The following is a 15,211-nucleotide window of genomic DNA, read 5'->3' on the forward strand; positions in this document are numbered from 1 at the left end:
GAGTGTCGTGGGACGAGCTGTCATGCTTCCCAATCTTCCTGCCTGCGGTGTGATGACTTCTTTGTTGCCTGGTATATTGCAAAGAAGAGTCAAAAAGGAGGGGGGAAACTCTTTGATTTTCCTAAAAATAATTAGACTGTGTTGGCAAATGACCATCCCTCGAACAAAAACAGAATCCCCAGAAAGCCTGACTCCTAAATGGTACGGAGGCCCCAGTGTCTTCAGAAGAGAGAGGCAGTCCTCCGTGGTCTGAGGAAGACAACCCTCGGAGTCTTTTCTGCCCATTTCTTGCTCTGTGGTCTGCAAACCCAGCTTCTCATTCTCTAACAGGTTTTGTCAAGAGTCAGGAAGGAGAAAATGAAGAGGGAAGTGAAGGAGAGCTGGTAGTGCGGTTTGGAGAGACTCTGCCCAAGGTAATACAGGAAGCCCTCTGTGCCTAGGACAGAGGGCTGCAGCAGAGCAGGCCAGTGCAGGCCAGTGCGCAGCCGCAGCAGCGCAGCCGGTGTGCAGCTACGGCAGTTTTGCCCAGACTGTAGCCATCCCAGACCAAGGCCAAAGAGGCCAACTTAGACTTCGCTGTCAAGTGACTTAAGATGTGCTTTCCATCATGGATAAGTGCTACCTCAATATTCCTAAGTGGTTTTCAGCCCCTACTATGCCCAGTCCCCTTCAGTTCTTATTACCTGCTTCATGCTTGCGGCGTTTGTGATTGAACTGGAGCCTTCGCATGTGCTAGCAAAGCACTCTACCATTGATATGTCCCTGATATCACTGAATAAGTTTTAGCAGAAGGAAGCTGGGGGCAGTGCTGGCATTCAGGAGTCTGTCGTTCACCAAGTCACACCTCAAACAAATGACAGAATACTTTCAGCCCAACTGAGGGTCTTCGGCAAGGAGACACACTTCCCCAGATAGGGAGCAGCCTATGGCGCCTCCATTATTGCAGCTGCAAACCTCGGAGGGGCGAGAGGGGAAGGATGGTAGTGCAGGTCTCACTCCAGACCTGGCTGCTGGTCCTTCCCTTGACCTCTGGAATTTGCAAATAAGGGAAGGGAAAGGAGCAGCAATAGACAAGGGACCTGGAAGCTCAACCCAGTTTAGAAAATGGGGGTGGGGATGGGGAGGAAAATTATTCCTCATTTGGTTGAGCAATGGGCTCCACCTGCTCTCTTGAGCATGGATAACCAAGACCTGTTTGGTTGAAAAAACATCCTCAGCTTCATTTTTCTATGTCTTGTGACCTCAGCCACATGTCCCTACCTGACCCCACCTGTGCCTCCTCTGCAGCTAAAGCCTATTATCTCTGACCCTGAGTACTTACTGGACCAGCACATCCTGATCAGCATTAAGTCCTCTGACAGTGACGAATCCTACGGTAAGCTTCCCAGGCTAGGCACCTCACCTGCCTGTTAGCCTCAGCCTCCAAAGTGAGGGTAGCGGTGACTCTGTCTTCCAAGCAAGCCTGTTTGCCGCTGCCCACATACCATGATGCAGCCTCTTCCTCTGCCCCTCGACTGCCTGGGGGGCCTTTTCTAAGGGGCTACCAGCCCTGCTCCTTGTGACTGCTGGGTGCAACCACCGATAACCTGCCTCTTAGCCTTGCCGAGTGAGCTGCGGGGGCTATGTAATTAAATTTGACAAGACCTTAAGAGGCAGGTTCTATTCCCCAAGGAGTAAGGAGGTAAACTGAGGCCCACAGAGGTCAAGTGACTCACCCAGTTTGCACAAACAGTCACCAGCTGAGTTATGAGTGGAACCTGATTCTGCCTGTGTCGCTGGTGCCACTCTCGTGTCCGTGTCCGCAGCCAGCTCCTCAGACCTGGGTGGGGATCAGCAGCCCCTCCCTGCCAGCTCTCCAGTCTGTCTCCTTCTCCCTTCAGACTCTTCCTTGTGTAGAAGTTTTCACTGACCAATGCTCTTACCCACTTGTCTGGTTTTGTTTACCTCTTGTACTGTTTCAAACCTTGGCAAGTAAGCTTTCCCTATAGCCATCAGATTAGCAGTTAACTGTTTCTCAGACGGATCTTCTAGGGTTTAAGTTTTCTTCCCACATCGATCTGAATAGAGTTCTTTTTCCTGGGAGGCTTGAGACGCTCGCCCCAAATTGCTAACACATTGATCAAAAGGGTTTGTCTGTAATCCCTGTCTGGTCAATTGCTTCAAGGAACCATCTCCCAGTGCTACAACCACATCTCCCACCATATTCCATGCCTGTCTCATGCCAAGGTTTTCATGTTGATGTTGTTTCTCCTCTCCCCAGGTGAAGGCTGCATTGCCCTTCGTCTGGAGACCACAGAGACTCAGATTCCCATCTATACACCTCTCACCCACCATGGGGAGATGACTGGCCACTTCAGGGGGGAGATTAAGCTGCAAACCTCCCAGGGCAAGATGAGGGAGAAGCTCTACGGTAGGTCAGCCTCCTCCAGCCTTTCCGGAGGCCACTGCGCCGGTGACAGGCATGTGCTTTTTCTCGGCAGTTTATCATGTGTCTGTGATCTGTGCCCTCAGAGCAGGGCATGCCTGGAAAACCTCTGGGGTAGCATGGTGATGCGCACTTTATAATCCTGGTCCTTGGGAGGCCAAGGCAGGAGGATAGTGACCCCAAGGCTCACCTGGGTGATACAGTGAGAAGTTGTCTTTGACGAGAAGAAAACAAGTCATCTCATTTATCTCTCACACCTGCCCTGTAAGCTAAGTACGGTTATCCCTACTTGGCAGATGGAGAAACTGAGGCATAGATAGACTAGGTGACTCAAATGAAGGTTACAAACTTAAGTGGCTAAGCCAAGGCTCACCCAGGACCAAGCAGGAGTTGGTAGGCACAGTGGGTGCTTGCCTGTTATGGAAATAGCGAGAGCAAAACTCACAACATGGGGGAGTGGGGCTCCCCATGCCAGGGAGGGCCCTGGCGAACCACGAGCTTCTGCTTCTGCGCATGCGAATCCCCTGGGCCCCAGCAGGACAGTGGGTTGAAGAGATAGTGGGTCATCACCTAGCAAACACATGCCAGATGCAAAAGTAAAGCTGGGGGTCCCTCTAAGCTGGTTTATGGGGCCTCTATAAAGAGATAAGGTCTAGATGTGAAGTAATCTTATGTGGAACCTTGGTGGTGTTCATTTTGCCCTACTCTGACGAGAAATGTTTGTTTTATCCCTTGCTGAGTTAACAAGCTAGACATACTTCATGAAATAACAACTGTGTCATTAAGTATCCATTCTCCTTTCAGACCCATGGCAGGCATCATTAATCAATCATCAAGCATAAGTATTTTGAACCCTGAAATTTTTGCTTGAAATATGTCTCCCAGTAGCCACTATTTACCGTCCAGCTTTGGCCTGCAAATGGATACTGCTTTGCTGTTTCCAACCCATGTGGTGACCAGACTCTCATATGTTTTTTCCTCAACCTTTCTCTTCCAGACTTCGTGAAGACAGAGCGGGATGAGTCCAGTGGAATGAAGTCCTTGAAGAACCTCACCAGTCATGATCCCATGAGGCAGTGGGAGCCTGCTGGCAGGTAGATTAAACTCTCTAAGATTTACTACAACTAGCTGGACTATGTGAGCCAGAGTCTGGGAGAGGTTGAAGTGGGGCACAGGAAAGCCAAGGTCCGAGGAGAAGGAAAGCTGTGGTCCAGGGAGCCACTATCCGGCCTCAGTTTCACATCCTGGGTTTGAATCGCCATCTCTGGGAGATCAATATGACTGTGACAAAGTCTTGGAGATTCTTCCATGTTGGAACAGTTCAGCTCAACCAGCCCTTAATGGGCACCTACTGTGTATCAGGAAGAAGCCACCGTAAATACAGTATAGTCTGTGACCTACAAACTCACCACCAACTAGTGGAAGGATGTGCAGTCCAGGTAGAAGGAGCTATAGATGGCAGAACAATTCCAAGGCAAAAGATGCTTTTTGTGTGTCCAGAAAGGCCAGGGACATAAATGGTCAGACATCCCCTCCATCTGCAACTTCCTAATTTCATTTCTGTTGCTGTGACAAATACCCTCATTTTTACAAAAACAACATAGGAGTAAAGGGTTTGACTTTCAAGCCCACATTATATTCCATTGTTGTGGAGAAGTCAAGGCAAGAACTTAAAGTATCACATTGCCAGTCAAGAGCAGAGAGAATAAAAACATGCACCCTTGCTTGCTCTCAGCTGACTCTTCACTCTTACATAGAGGCCCAGCCTAGGGAATGGTGCTGTCCACAGTGGGCTGGGTCTTCCTGCATGAATTAACAATGAAGCCAAGTCCCTATCGATATACCCACAGGCCAAACTGATCTAGGTAATTCCTCAGTAAGACTTTTCCCAGGTGGTTCTAGATTGTGTCTGGAGGACAGAGAAAACTAACCAACACAGAGGGATGTAGTGGCACACCCCTTTAATTCCAGCACTCAGGAGGGCGTTCAAAGCCAGCCTGTTTTTCACAGTGAGTTCCAGATCAGTCAGAGCTATGTAATGAGACCCTGTCCCAAGAAAAAACAAACAAACAAAAACCTAACCAGCACAGTGACTAACCGGAAAGACTGAATTGAGAACAACCTGGATGTTCCAGTGTATGTTATTAAAGGGCAGCATTTCCTAATGCCAGAATCACCTCTATTTTCTCTATTTCCTGATGTGGTCTTTCTAGTCTTCCTGAGATGGAGCCCAGTGTGGAGCAAGGTGTGAAGTGAAACTACAAGGGTTGCCTCACCTAGCTCTGGACTGTCTCCTCCAGTTTTAATACAACTCCTCTCCTTAGTACCTCTAGCCTCTACCTCTGCGACCACACACTCATCTTGCTGTTTTGATATTTTACACAGAATGTGAAAACCAACATGTCCCACATTGACTTTGTCCAGTCTACCTTGAAAAATGTGCTCTTGTCCCCCCCAACACACACACACCTTCCACAGGCCTGGGCCTTCCAGAGTCTCATTCTACTCTCCCCGTGTGGTGACTTGCAACCCCTGACCTCAGGACCATACCACCGACCGCTGCCCAGAGCACTGTTTCTCCTCTCTTCTACATTTCATCTAAATTCAATTCAAAGACAGCCTTGTGTCAATCAACTCCAGCTAGATTCTGCCTGTGGGTCTCAGCCCTCCTGCTTGTCCCAACTTGAACTCTTGTTTCTCTTTCTTGCATTACATACGGACATGCATGAATGAATGAATTGATGTGCCCCAGAAATGAAGGCACTGAGAGGCTGAGAAGCCAAGGAACATTTTCCTCAGGCTGGTGCCAAGCAAGAAGGCAGGAGGCCTCAAATGTGCCTCCACATCTTCCTACAGGGTCCCTGCCTGTGGTGTCTCCAGCCTCAGTGAGATTATCAATCCAAACTACATTGGCGTGGGGCCCTTCGGACAGCCCCTGCACGGGAAATCAACCCTGTCCCCAGACCAGCAACCCACACCCTGGAGTTATGACCAGCCACCCAAGGACTCCTCCCTGGGGCCTGGAAAGGGAGAGGGTCCTCCAACCCCTCCCTCACAACCACCTTTGTCACCAAAGAAGTTTTTACCAGCCAACCGAGGTCCCTGCTCCAGAGTGCAAGAGGCAAGGTGAGTGTCCTCTAAATTGGTTGGTTTTTTTTTTCCTGCTCACCAGCGCCCCCTGGGGGCTCCCAAAGATGGCTGCTTGGAGAGGACAGCGTTGTAGTTGGTTCTGCTTACAACTTTGGCTTCTGTCCGTCCTAAACAACTGGTACAACTTGATTTTAAAGGGGCCTGGGTAGGTAGTAGCCAAGAAAAGCATCTTCTTATAAAAACTGCATTTACTGAAAACGACATTTCTGAAACCAGTGACATCCCCTGGCATCCTGTAATCTCTGGAGGGCTCAGTGGAAAAGGTGAGGATTTCTGAGCAGAAGCCGTCCTCTACCTCAAATCTCTTTCTTTTCTTAAAAACAAGCATCCATGTTCTCGTATACATATCTGGATTCTCCCATTGGTGGCAACTGGAAAAATAAATTGGGACTAGGAACCCAAGTGAAGGCAGAGCTGTCCCCCTATAGAGAGAATTACACAAAACAGGTTTAGGAAGAACCACACAGCCCAGAGGTGGAGTTCCTAATGATCTAAGGAGAACACTGGGGGGGATCCCGTTCCTACAAAATGACAGATGGCCAAGAGACATCCAGACCCAGTTAACAGGGATCTAGATGTGTCTCCTCTCACAGTACCTTTAGCACTTTGAGATGACACGGGCTCTCGAATTCAGCCTCTTTCCCAGGCACTGCTTTCTTTTCTTTCCTCCTCAGGTCTTCAGTTCCTTAGTGGAGCTAACTAATAGTAAACAGGCACCTGTGCCGGGGTATCATCCCCAGTATTGTTCTCTTCCAGACCCCCCAAGTCAAACGCCCATGCCAGGCCTGTCTGGGGATTTCTCCAGAGAGGCCCTGACAGTCCCGTGCCTTAGCTGTCACCTGAACTAGCTGGAAGGAGAGAGGGCAGTGCCCTGAGCCTCGCCTGATCTAAGTCTCCTTCATTAGAGCAAGAGGAAGATAGCCTCAGTATCATTGGGAATGAATGCGGATCAAAGACAAAGGCAAGAGCTTGGCTGGGGAAGGCTCTTCAGTGACCCGAGAAGCAAAGCTAGGAGCAGCCACGAAGAAGATGGAAGTTCATGGAGTGCTCCTCAGATGCTCCCAGAGTAGAAGTTGGTTTGTGCTTCGTAATGTGAACAGAGCTTGGTGGGAACATGATCCCTCCAGCACTAAGTGACAGCATAGGGGTAGGCATCTCTCAGGGAGGGCCCCACAGAGCTAGGTTCTAAGCTCACCTCTCATCAAGGAGAGAACTGAATTAGAAGCAAATCCCTCAAAGCTCCCACATCTGCCTGCCATTCCAGCTCAACCTGAATAAAGGCAGCGGATATCGCTGGTACCTCAAGGTCCTCCCACCACTCCTACAGGGCAGAAGGGCAATGGCCAACCATCCCAGACTGCCCAGGGCTGCTCCAACTTTAGCATTTAAAAGTCCCATCTCCTGAGAAACACTTCCTGGTAAGCAAGGACAACTGCCATCTGAGGTCAAGGTTGTATGCTGAAGACTGTATGGACCCTGGCCAGGCTTCTGCATAAGATCTGACTCTGTCCCCTGGATAAGGGCTTGGTTTCCTGTCACCTCTACTTGGCAGATTAAAACTCTCAATTTAATCAGTTTTTTCTAACCTCCTCATAAGTATAGCAGAAGCACCCTGAACACCTGGCTGGAGGGAACACTCTTTAGCCTCCATCTCCTTGGCTCCAACCCCTGCCCCCTCCATGTCTACAGCTGAGTGGATAGTCAGGTACCAAGCCTTATGGGTGTTTTCTTAATACACACACACATGCGCAGGGGCGGTGCCTGCTTCTGTCCACCACAGGCAATGGACCTCAGAGGCCAGAAGAGGACATTGGGTTCCCAAGAACTGCAATTACATACAGGTGTAAGCCACTATGTAGATATTGGGAATCGAACCTGGGTCCTCTGGAAGAGGAGCAAGTACTCTTAATTACTAAGCCATCTCTTCAGCCCCTGGCCTCTTGTTTTCACTTTCCATCTAGCATTCTGCTTCATCTGAGATGCTGTATCAGGTTACATCCCATACACAGCGGTCTTCCGCAGACCTACCCAATCTAGAGGTCTTAGATAGTCCAGACTGGTCCAAGAGGATCAGAGAGAGGGGCTGGCTTTTAGCATCTGTTACGCTCTCAACATTTTGGGGTATATAGTGACTTCCAGGTTTTCCAAAAACGAAAAGGCCGGCTGGTGACTTGGCTCGGTGGGTGAAGGTGCTTGCCACCAAGACTGACAGTCTGAGTTCCGTCCCTAGAGCTGATGCAGTGGAAGCGAGATGTGGCCCCCACAGGTTGTCCCCTGACTTTCACCAGTGTGCATGGCTTTCTCCTTTTTATTCAGTCTAGGAGTCCAGCTTATGGAACGGCGCTGCCCACCGTGAGGGAGTCTTCCCACCTAACTATCTACTCCAGACAGTCCTCCAGACGCTGATAACTGAGATTAACTGTCACAGAAACTATGCTTCCCTGAGCCCTCCAGAGAGGAAACTTTAAGCCCCTGGAAAGAGTACTGTGCCCTTGAGCACAGTATTGGCCCTTGAGCCCAGGGTTTGCTTTGTGGGGCATGTCAGCTTTGCTGTGTCACAGTAGAACCTCACACATAAGTGGTGACTTCCTACGTGCTACTCTTTCTACCAAATCTCTAAAATGCTCTGGTTTACACAGAATCAAGGTTGCCTCTGAGGAGACACGGAGAAACTTGGAATGGCATAGTACCATTCTCTCTCTCTCTCTCTCTCTCTCTCTCTCTCTCTCAGATACAACCTCTCTATTATGTAGCTGGCTACATAATAGCTCTGGGATTAAAAGTGAGCAGCCTCACGCCCAGCTCCATCATCTCTTATTTATATACTAATGTTAAAAATGAGTACATCTGCGGGTAAGGTCTGAAGATGCAGAGGCGGGAGGATCAGGAGGTCATTCCCGGACTCTAACTTTAGCCCGGCATGGTGTTGCGTGCCTTTAATCCCAGCGCTCAGCAGACAGAGAGGCTGGATCCCTGGTCAGGTCTACATCAGCCGGGGAGACATAGTGAGTCCCTGTGGTTTTGTTGTTTTGTTTTGTTTAATTTTCAAAGTGAAGTTCATGTATTATCCCCTGGGAAATGAATAAGTTAGTGGCATTTGTATATAGCACCTTACATGACCACTACTGTACTTAGTCCCAGAACATTTTATCACCCCTAAATGAAACCCAGAGTCCTCACTTCTGAACCCCGTTGTCCTCTCCTCTTCCCCATGGTTCCAGGCCCAGCGACCTGGGAAAGGTGGAAGTTCTGCTCCAGGAGGACCTGCAGCTGACAAAGCCAGAGATGTTTGAGAACCCGCTATATGGGTCCGTGAGCTCCTTCCCTAAGCCGGCGCCCAGGAAAGAACAGGAGTCCCCCAAGATGCTACGGAAGGAGCCCCCGCCCTGCCCAGACCCGGGAATCTCAACACCCAGCATACTGCTCCCCAAAGCCCAAGAGGTGGAGGGTGTCAAAGGGACAAGCAAACAGGCCCCTATGCCTGTCTTTGGCCCCACACCCCGGATCCGCTCCTTTACCTGTTCCTCGTCTGCTGAGGGCAGGGTGCCCAGTGGGGACAAGAACCAAGGGAAGCCCAAGGCCTCAGCCGGTTCCCAAGCCCCGGTGCCAGTCAAGAGGCCTATCAAGCCTTCCAGGTCAGAAATGAGCCAGCAGACCACTCCCATCCCAGCTCCACGGCCGCCCCTGCCAGCCAAGAGCCCCGCAGTCCTGCAGCTGCAGCATTCCAAAGGCAGAGACTACCGTGACAACTCAGAACTCCCCCACCATGGCAAGCACCGCCATGAGGAGGGCCTTCTTGGCAGGACTGCCATGCAGGTGTGTTAAGCTGTATGTACGTGTGTGTGTGTGTGTGTGTGTATCTCCATGTGTCCTCCAGGGCACATGCAGTGATTCTTGATGATTCTTGAGACGGACAGAGAGGAGCTGTGGATAAAGTCCTGGCTCTGTAGAGTAAGAAAGTCTAGGTTACTAATATTTTAGTCTTATCATCCTTAATTAGAATATGCACTTAAAGCATTCCTGGTATTTTAGAGACTTCAGGCAGAATATCCTCTTCCTATAGAATAGATTTATTCTGGAACAAAAAACTAACTATGATTTAAAAAAAAAAAGAAAGAAAGAAAAGAAAGCACAGTTGAGATTGGACAGGATAAGTGCATCTCTATAATCCCAGCACTCTGGAAGTCTATGGCAGGACGACTGGGTGTTCAAGGTCAGCCTGGGCTAGATGGCAAGACAGCCAGCAGCAAGAGTGGGAGCCAAGGCTGTAGCTCAGTGGCAGAGTACACAGGAAGCCTCGATGAAGCCTTCAGCAATCCTCGGTATCTCACGGAACAGACTCTAGAACCAGCCTACTGGCTGTTCTGTTGTTATGTTCATTGCAGCGCTGAGGGTCAAACTTCGGGGCCTCCACTCGACAAATGCTGCACCACAGTCCCATGCTGGATTTAAATCCCAGATCTCCACTGCACAGCTCTCTGCCTTTTCTATCTGTAAAAAGGAGCTATTAATGGCATATGCTGTTTACATTTATGGGAAGAAATAGATTATGCCACATATTGTTACTATATGTTATCATTTTTTTACAATTATCATGTTTCATATACTATATACAGCATGTATCTATTTCACATGTATTATAGGTTTATAGCATGTGTATGAATTAGCATATCAGGCAATTAAGACAGTGTGGCTTCTTCATGTCCTCCTCATCACAGCACAGTCAAATGCGGCCTGGAGGTAGCAAGGCCCTGACAGCTCTTGTTCTCATCTTACAGTGAAGTCCCTGGTGAGCCACTGGTGATGGGAGCCTGGAGGAACCCCACAGAGAGGGTCTAAGCCTCTCCAGGATGCCTCGGAGGACCTCCTGCTAGCTCTTCTTGCCCAGCTTCAAGTCCAAGGCTGTGTATTTTTTCAGGAAAGGGCCTCACTTCTCTGTGGTCCAAAGAGTGTGCTGGCTGCAACACTGTGGCAGACGCTGGAGCTGGGTGGAAAACATGTGCCATACGGACCACTGACAGCCGCACCTGGGTCTCAGAACTTGGACTCCAGGGCCTTCTTGCCGTTGCTGTTTTAAAGAAAGAACTGAGATGCTCATCTAAGGATGAAGCGATAAATAATAATAATATTAATAATAATAACGGTCAGGTGCCACCTTCTGTGTTAGGAGCTTTACAGACGTTTGTCAGGCTGGCCTCCAGAGCTGAGGTTCAGTCACCCTGAATCGCCATGGGCCCAGACCCAGCAATCCCAAATGGCGGGTCCCAAGAAGTTCAAACAAAGCATTAAGAAAACCAGTAATCCTTAGAGCTAGCCAGGCTCCACTGCAGGCACCTGAAGCATCTGCATGCCCGATTAGGGCACAAGGAGCCTGGCCCTGTCCAACTTCAGAGATGCAAGCTGCTTTAGCTAAGCTGGGGATCGTCACAGCCCAGATCGGCCTGGTTTCTGTTGGGTTCTAAGTTTGCGGGAGTCAGAGATCAGCTCTAACTCACTAGTGAAGAGATCTGGCCTCAGCTAAGCCAGCCATGTCGGACCTCTGCTGAGCTATAGGGACCGATACTTCCTGTGCCACTGAGATGGACAGCTACCACCATAACCTGGGCTGGGCCAAGCCCACCCACCCCCGCTCTGCAACACTTCTGATGTACTGAGGAAGACTGTCCACCATTGTCCCCAATGGCTGAGCGCTCTAGCCTGCTATCAGGGAAGGTGAGCCTTGGTCCCTAAGCTCTCACGATAGTGCAGCTTCTTCCCAAGCTGAGTGGCTCGCCCTGTGTCTTTGATTACCAGGAGACTTGGATGGTGATGCCTTTTCTTGTCTTGCTTTTTGATGTATCAGGATTAGTGTAGGAAACCAGATCAAGAGTCTGCAGGAGAGCAGGTATATCCCCTATGTTTCCCTGTCTGTGTGACCAATAAATTGTGCCTTTCTATAGGGTCCTGACTGTGCGGCATCTTCCTGATACCCAGGGCCACAATTCTTCCCTGTGCTGTAACTATCACAGAGAGACTGTGGGGCAGGGGGAGGAGCTGAATGTTTCTAATGGCCAGAAAAATAGTATTCTCACCATGGAGACAGTCTGAAGTTGGGCATGGACAAGGGTAGACTCACTCCTTTCATACATATATCTGTGTAGGACTGTAAATGTCCTGCAGCCACCCAACTTCCACAAGTGTCCTCTGACATTGGCTGACCAATAGCCCACAAGTTCTGATTATTCCAGGGACAGTAAACCCACACAAACCATTCCTGGTCCATGAGCTTTCAAGTTAGGGTATAGCCTCAGGCCAGAGGACTAGCATAGATTCTGCCTGGTACCACTTGTAAGGTGCCATAACACATGTCACCGTTCCTTCCATTTTAAAATATTCAGCATCTCTCGTGAACTCGCATGGACCCCAGGGCTGGGGCCTAAACAGAGCTCCCGGGAGCAGCAACCTTGGGAGGCACTGAGTAAACAATGAACTACCTGCTGTGATGGTACCTGTGACTGGGTAGACTCAAGGCTGAGAGTATTCCAGAACAACAGCTCACCTCTACTGAGGTGAATGCCTCTCCTCCTGCAGATTCACTTCTTGGTCCCCACAAAGAACTATACCTGCAAAGAACTTCATCCCTAGCTCTAGGCCCCAGCATTCTGACAGTAAACCAAGGGTCACAGTAGAGACACATCTGGGGATTGCTCAATAGTCTAAAGAAAAGGCACAGGAAATGTAGGCACACACCCGCCCCGCACACACACCCTGCTGTTCCTCAGGTCACTTTTCCTCTGGGTAATACTCCCTTGTGACTCCAGAGTTGAGGACCAGGACCCTATTGCCTTTGGCCCATGGGACTCTTGCTACTTTAGTGGCCAGCTTGCTATGTGAGGTGCCTGCAACTGCTCATCCATGAAATAGCAAAAAGATCCTCCCGGTAGTTGGGTCTCCCCTATCATTCCTGCAGGCTAAAGGAAAAGCAGCGAGGAGGGACATGCGATGTTCCCTTTCCCTTCACTCAGAGCTCTTTTCACCTGAATAAACTCTCTTTTTCTTCCTCAGCAATGCAGCACAGCTATCTTGAGAACCTCGCTTTACATGTGGATGGTCAACTGGGGCCCCCTGATGCTCAAAACTGGAAACACCACAATTGAAGTTTTATTCTTGTCCTCCCAGGCTCTCAGTCCCGTACACATGAACTCCCTGGTCACCTTCTCTGGACTCTGGGCCACCACCATCTCCCAGGACCCATTCTAGCTAGCTGTCTCTCTTCCTAGCAATTCTGTCCTGCCCACACCCTCCAACACCCTTCTATGGAGTGAGGAGCCAGATATTGACACCCCCTCTTCACTTCAGTTTCCTTCACTGAGCTCCATAACCAAGAAGGCCGGGCAGTTAACAAGCTTCGTTCACAAACTGCCCCACCCATAAGATGACCCATTACCCCTAAAATTGTAGATCGACAGTCACTTTGTCTTTCCAAAAGCAAATCCACCCTTCTCTGTGTGGTTATGCAAGCTGGTCAAAGCCCAGATTTCCTGTTACCATAATAATGGTCTCTGGCATCACTGACTGTATCTGCATCTGCTCTCCATACCACGGGTCCAGAGGGTGGCTGCCGCCCTGCCAGACCACCTGTGGGGCTAGACGGGCGGTCACTTTACTCCTCTGTCCAGCATTTCTGTTGCTTTACTGTGGCTCTCTAACCACCGATAGATAGGAAGGAGGTGAGTCACTGAGCAAAGCTCTCTCCCACGGATACTTTCCCTAACCCCAGCCTACCAGGTCTGTCTTTGCTTGTCCTTAAAATAGCTCCTTTCTCTCTGCAAACTAATTTCCATGGAGACCCAGCTATGGAAAGACCCAGAAGCTTTCTACCAGGCAGTTAGCTCACCCAGCTTTCCTCTCCAACAGAGAGATCCTTTGTGATGCAAATATGGTCTCACCCCCATATTTACCAGCCCCCTTCAAGGTCTCATTCTGAGAAAAGTGTTCTGCTTTGTGCAGGGACTCACAGGCACACGAAGTCCAGGTACTGAAAATCAACGTCTGGTTATTCTCTGATTGGTGGCTCCTCCAAGCTGATTTTTTTCTCAGCTCACAGAAGACCCGCCATTGGGCCTACACCCTAAGTGATCTCAGACTTGATATACATAGTTCATGTTCTCCATCGTCCCATTCAGCCTCAGTTGTGCTGGGCCTGAGGAGACCAGGAGGCAGGACCTGGCCATGGGTGAGGGTCAGACAAAATGGTGTTTAAATATCTTGTTTTGTGTTTCCTGAAAATAGAGTCTTAAGCAAGCCCAGCAACCTGAATTGGATCCCCAGAACTTGTGTAAAAAGCTAAGTATGCTCATGCCTCTGTAACCCCAGCACTCCTACTGAGAGGTGGAAAGAAGAGAGGGGAGGGTTGCCTAGAAACTCATGGGCTAGGTAGCCTGGAGTTATGCTTATTTCGCAGCAGCAGAAACAAGAGGCCATGCCTCAACTAAGCTGAACTTCCGAAAGTTTTCCTCTAACTCTATACACTCTGTGGCATTTGCATGCCTTGTACTCACTTATACATGCATACAGTACACACACACAGTCAAGTATGTACACATACAAGCAACACACAAGAAGAGGAAGTATGGAGAAAGAGGAGGAGGAAGGAGAGGAAGAAAATAAGTGCAGTTTCCAGGGCAGTCAGCCAATTTGAGGCCAGGAGAATCTGTACCTGTCTCATTAGTGTGGGTTCAGACAATAAGGCAGACTCAAGTGCAAGGAGGCATTCAGTAGAAAGCAGAGATCTGAGGCAAGGAAAGAAGAGATCCCTCATGAGTAGGTGACCACTGGGCTTGACCAGTGGACAGCAGCAAATACCTATTACACCACCCACAGACATTCATGTTAAGGGCTGCTGCCTCTGGGAGCTCAGTAATCCTCAGCTCTCCTGGTCTAAGCAAAAAGCTAGCTCCAAAGACCAGGCAAGAGCCCTCCAGCCTGAAGGACAGCACATGGGAGAGCCATGTGTGACACAATGAGGCACTGGTGTGTCTGCTCCACTTGCCAGTAGCCGAGGTTTCTGGTTGCTCAGAAAGACATCTCTTTCTAAGGGGCACTCCCTTTGCATATGTTCTGTCTCTTGAAAAAAGCCAGCATGGAAGACCCAAGAAAGACGTATGGCTAGAAGGAGGTGCATAGGCCCTAAGGGGAGAAAGAACCCCAGAGGCTCAAAAAGCTTAAAAGCTAAAGCTTCTGGGAAAAACACAGACAGGGACCCAAACAGAAGCATTATAGGGCTTCATGGTCAGAAGTTTAGCAAACAAAGGTATAAAATGCCCAATTCAATTTGATCAGCTAAACTACAAACAATTTTTAATTAAAGTATATCCCTGATCAGTAGGTTTGTCGTCTTCTGTCTGGATTTTGATTAGCAATCCTCTATTTTTTCAGTAACCTTGCTTGCTCAATCTTACTGAGGACTCATCACCTGGAGTTGGGGGTGGGAGGTGGTGCCATGCTTCCAAAGCTGGAATGAGGCACTTCCACCTTGAAAAGACACAAGCCCACAGCAAGCAAAGAGAGAGATGGTAAATAAAACCCACCATAGACTGAGCTCAAATTCTGACTTCACTTAAAAAGATGAGAATTTAGAGAAGCAATTTTTTTTTT

General features: G+C 49.2%; 1 protein-coding gene across 2 annotated transcripts in view; it reads left to right on the forward strand.

Moving 5' to 3' along the window:
- Window positions 1-11,516, forward strand: part of Inpp5d (inositol polyphosphate-5-phosphatase D) — a 100,717-nt gene extending 89,201 nt beyond the window's left edge. The window contains exons 21-27 of one of the 2 annotated variants that reach the window (XM_021644613.2): window positions 331-413; window positions 1,288-1,375; window positions 2,261-2,410; window positions 3,423-3,519; window positions 5,282-5,551; window positions 8,797-9,391; window positions 10,354-11,516. In XM_021644613.2, coding sequence (XP_021500288.1) covers window positions 331-413; window positions 1,288-1,375; window positions 2,261-2,410; window positions 3,423-3,519; window positions 5,282-5,551; window positions 8,797-9,391; window positions 10,354-10,356 — 1,286 coding nt within the window. In that variant the 3' untranslated portion in view covers window positions 10,357-11,516. Of the gene's footprint in view, window positions 1-330; window positions 414-1,287; window positions 1,376-2,260; window positions 2,411-3,422; window positions 3,520-5,281; window positions 5,552-8,796; window positions 9,392-10,353 lie in introns of those variants that run through there. The other variant, XM_021644615.2, reaches the window with a different exon arrangement.
- Window positions 11,517-15,211: the final 3,695 nt, after the last annotated feature.

This window comes from Meriones unguiculatus, chromosome 15, assembly GCF_030254825.1.
Source record: "Meriones unguiculatus strain TT.TT164.6M chromosome 15, Bangor_MerUng_6.1, whole genome shotgun sequence".
Classification (NCBI taxonomy): domain Eukaryota; kingdom Metazoa; phylum Chordata; class Mammalia; order Rodentia; family Muridae; genus Meriones; species Meriones unguiculatus.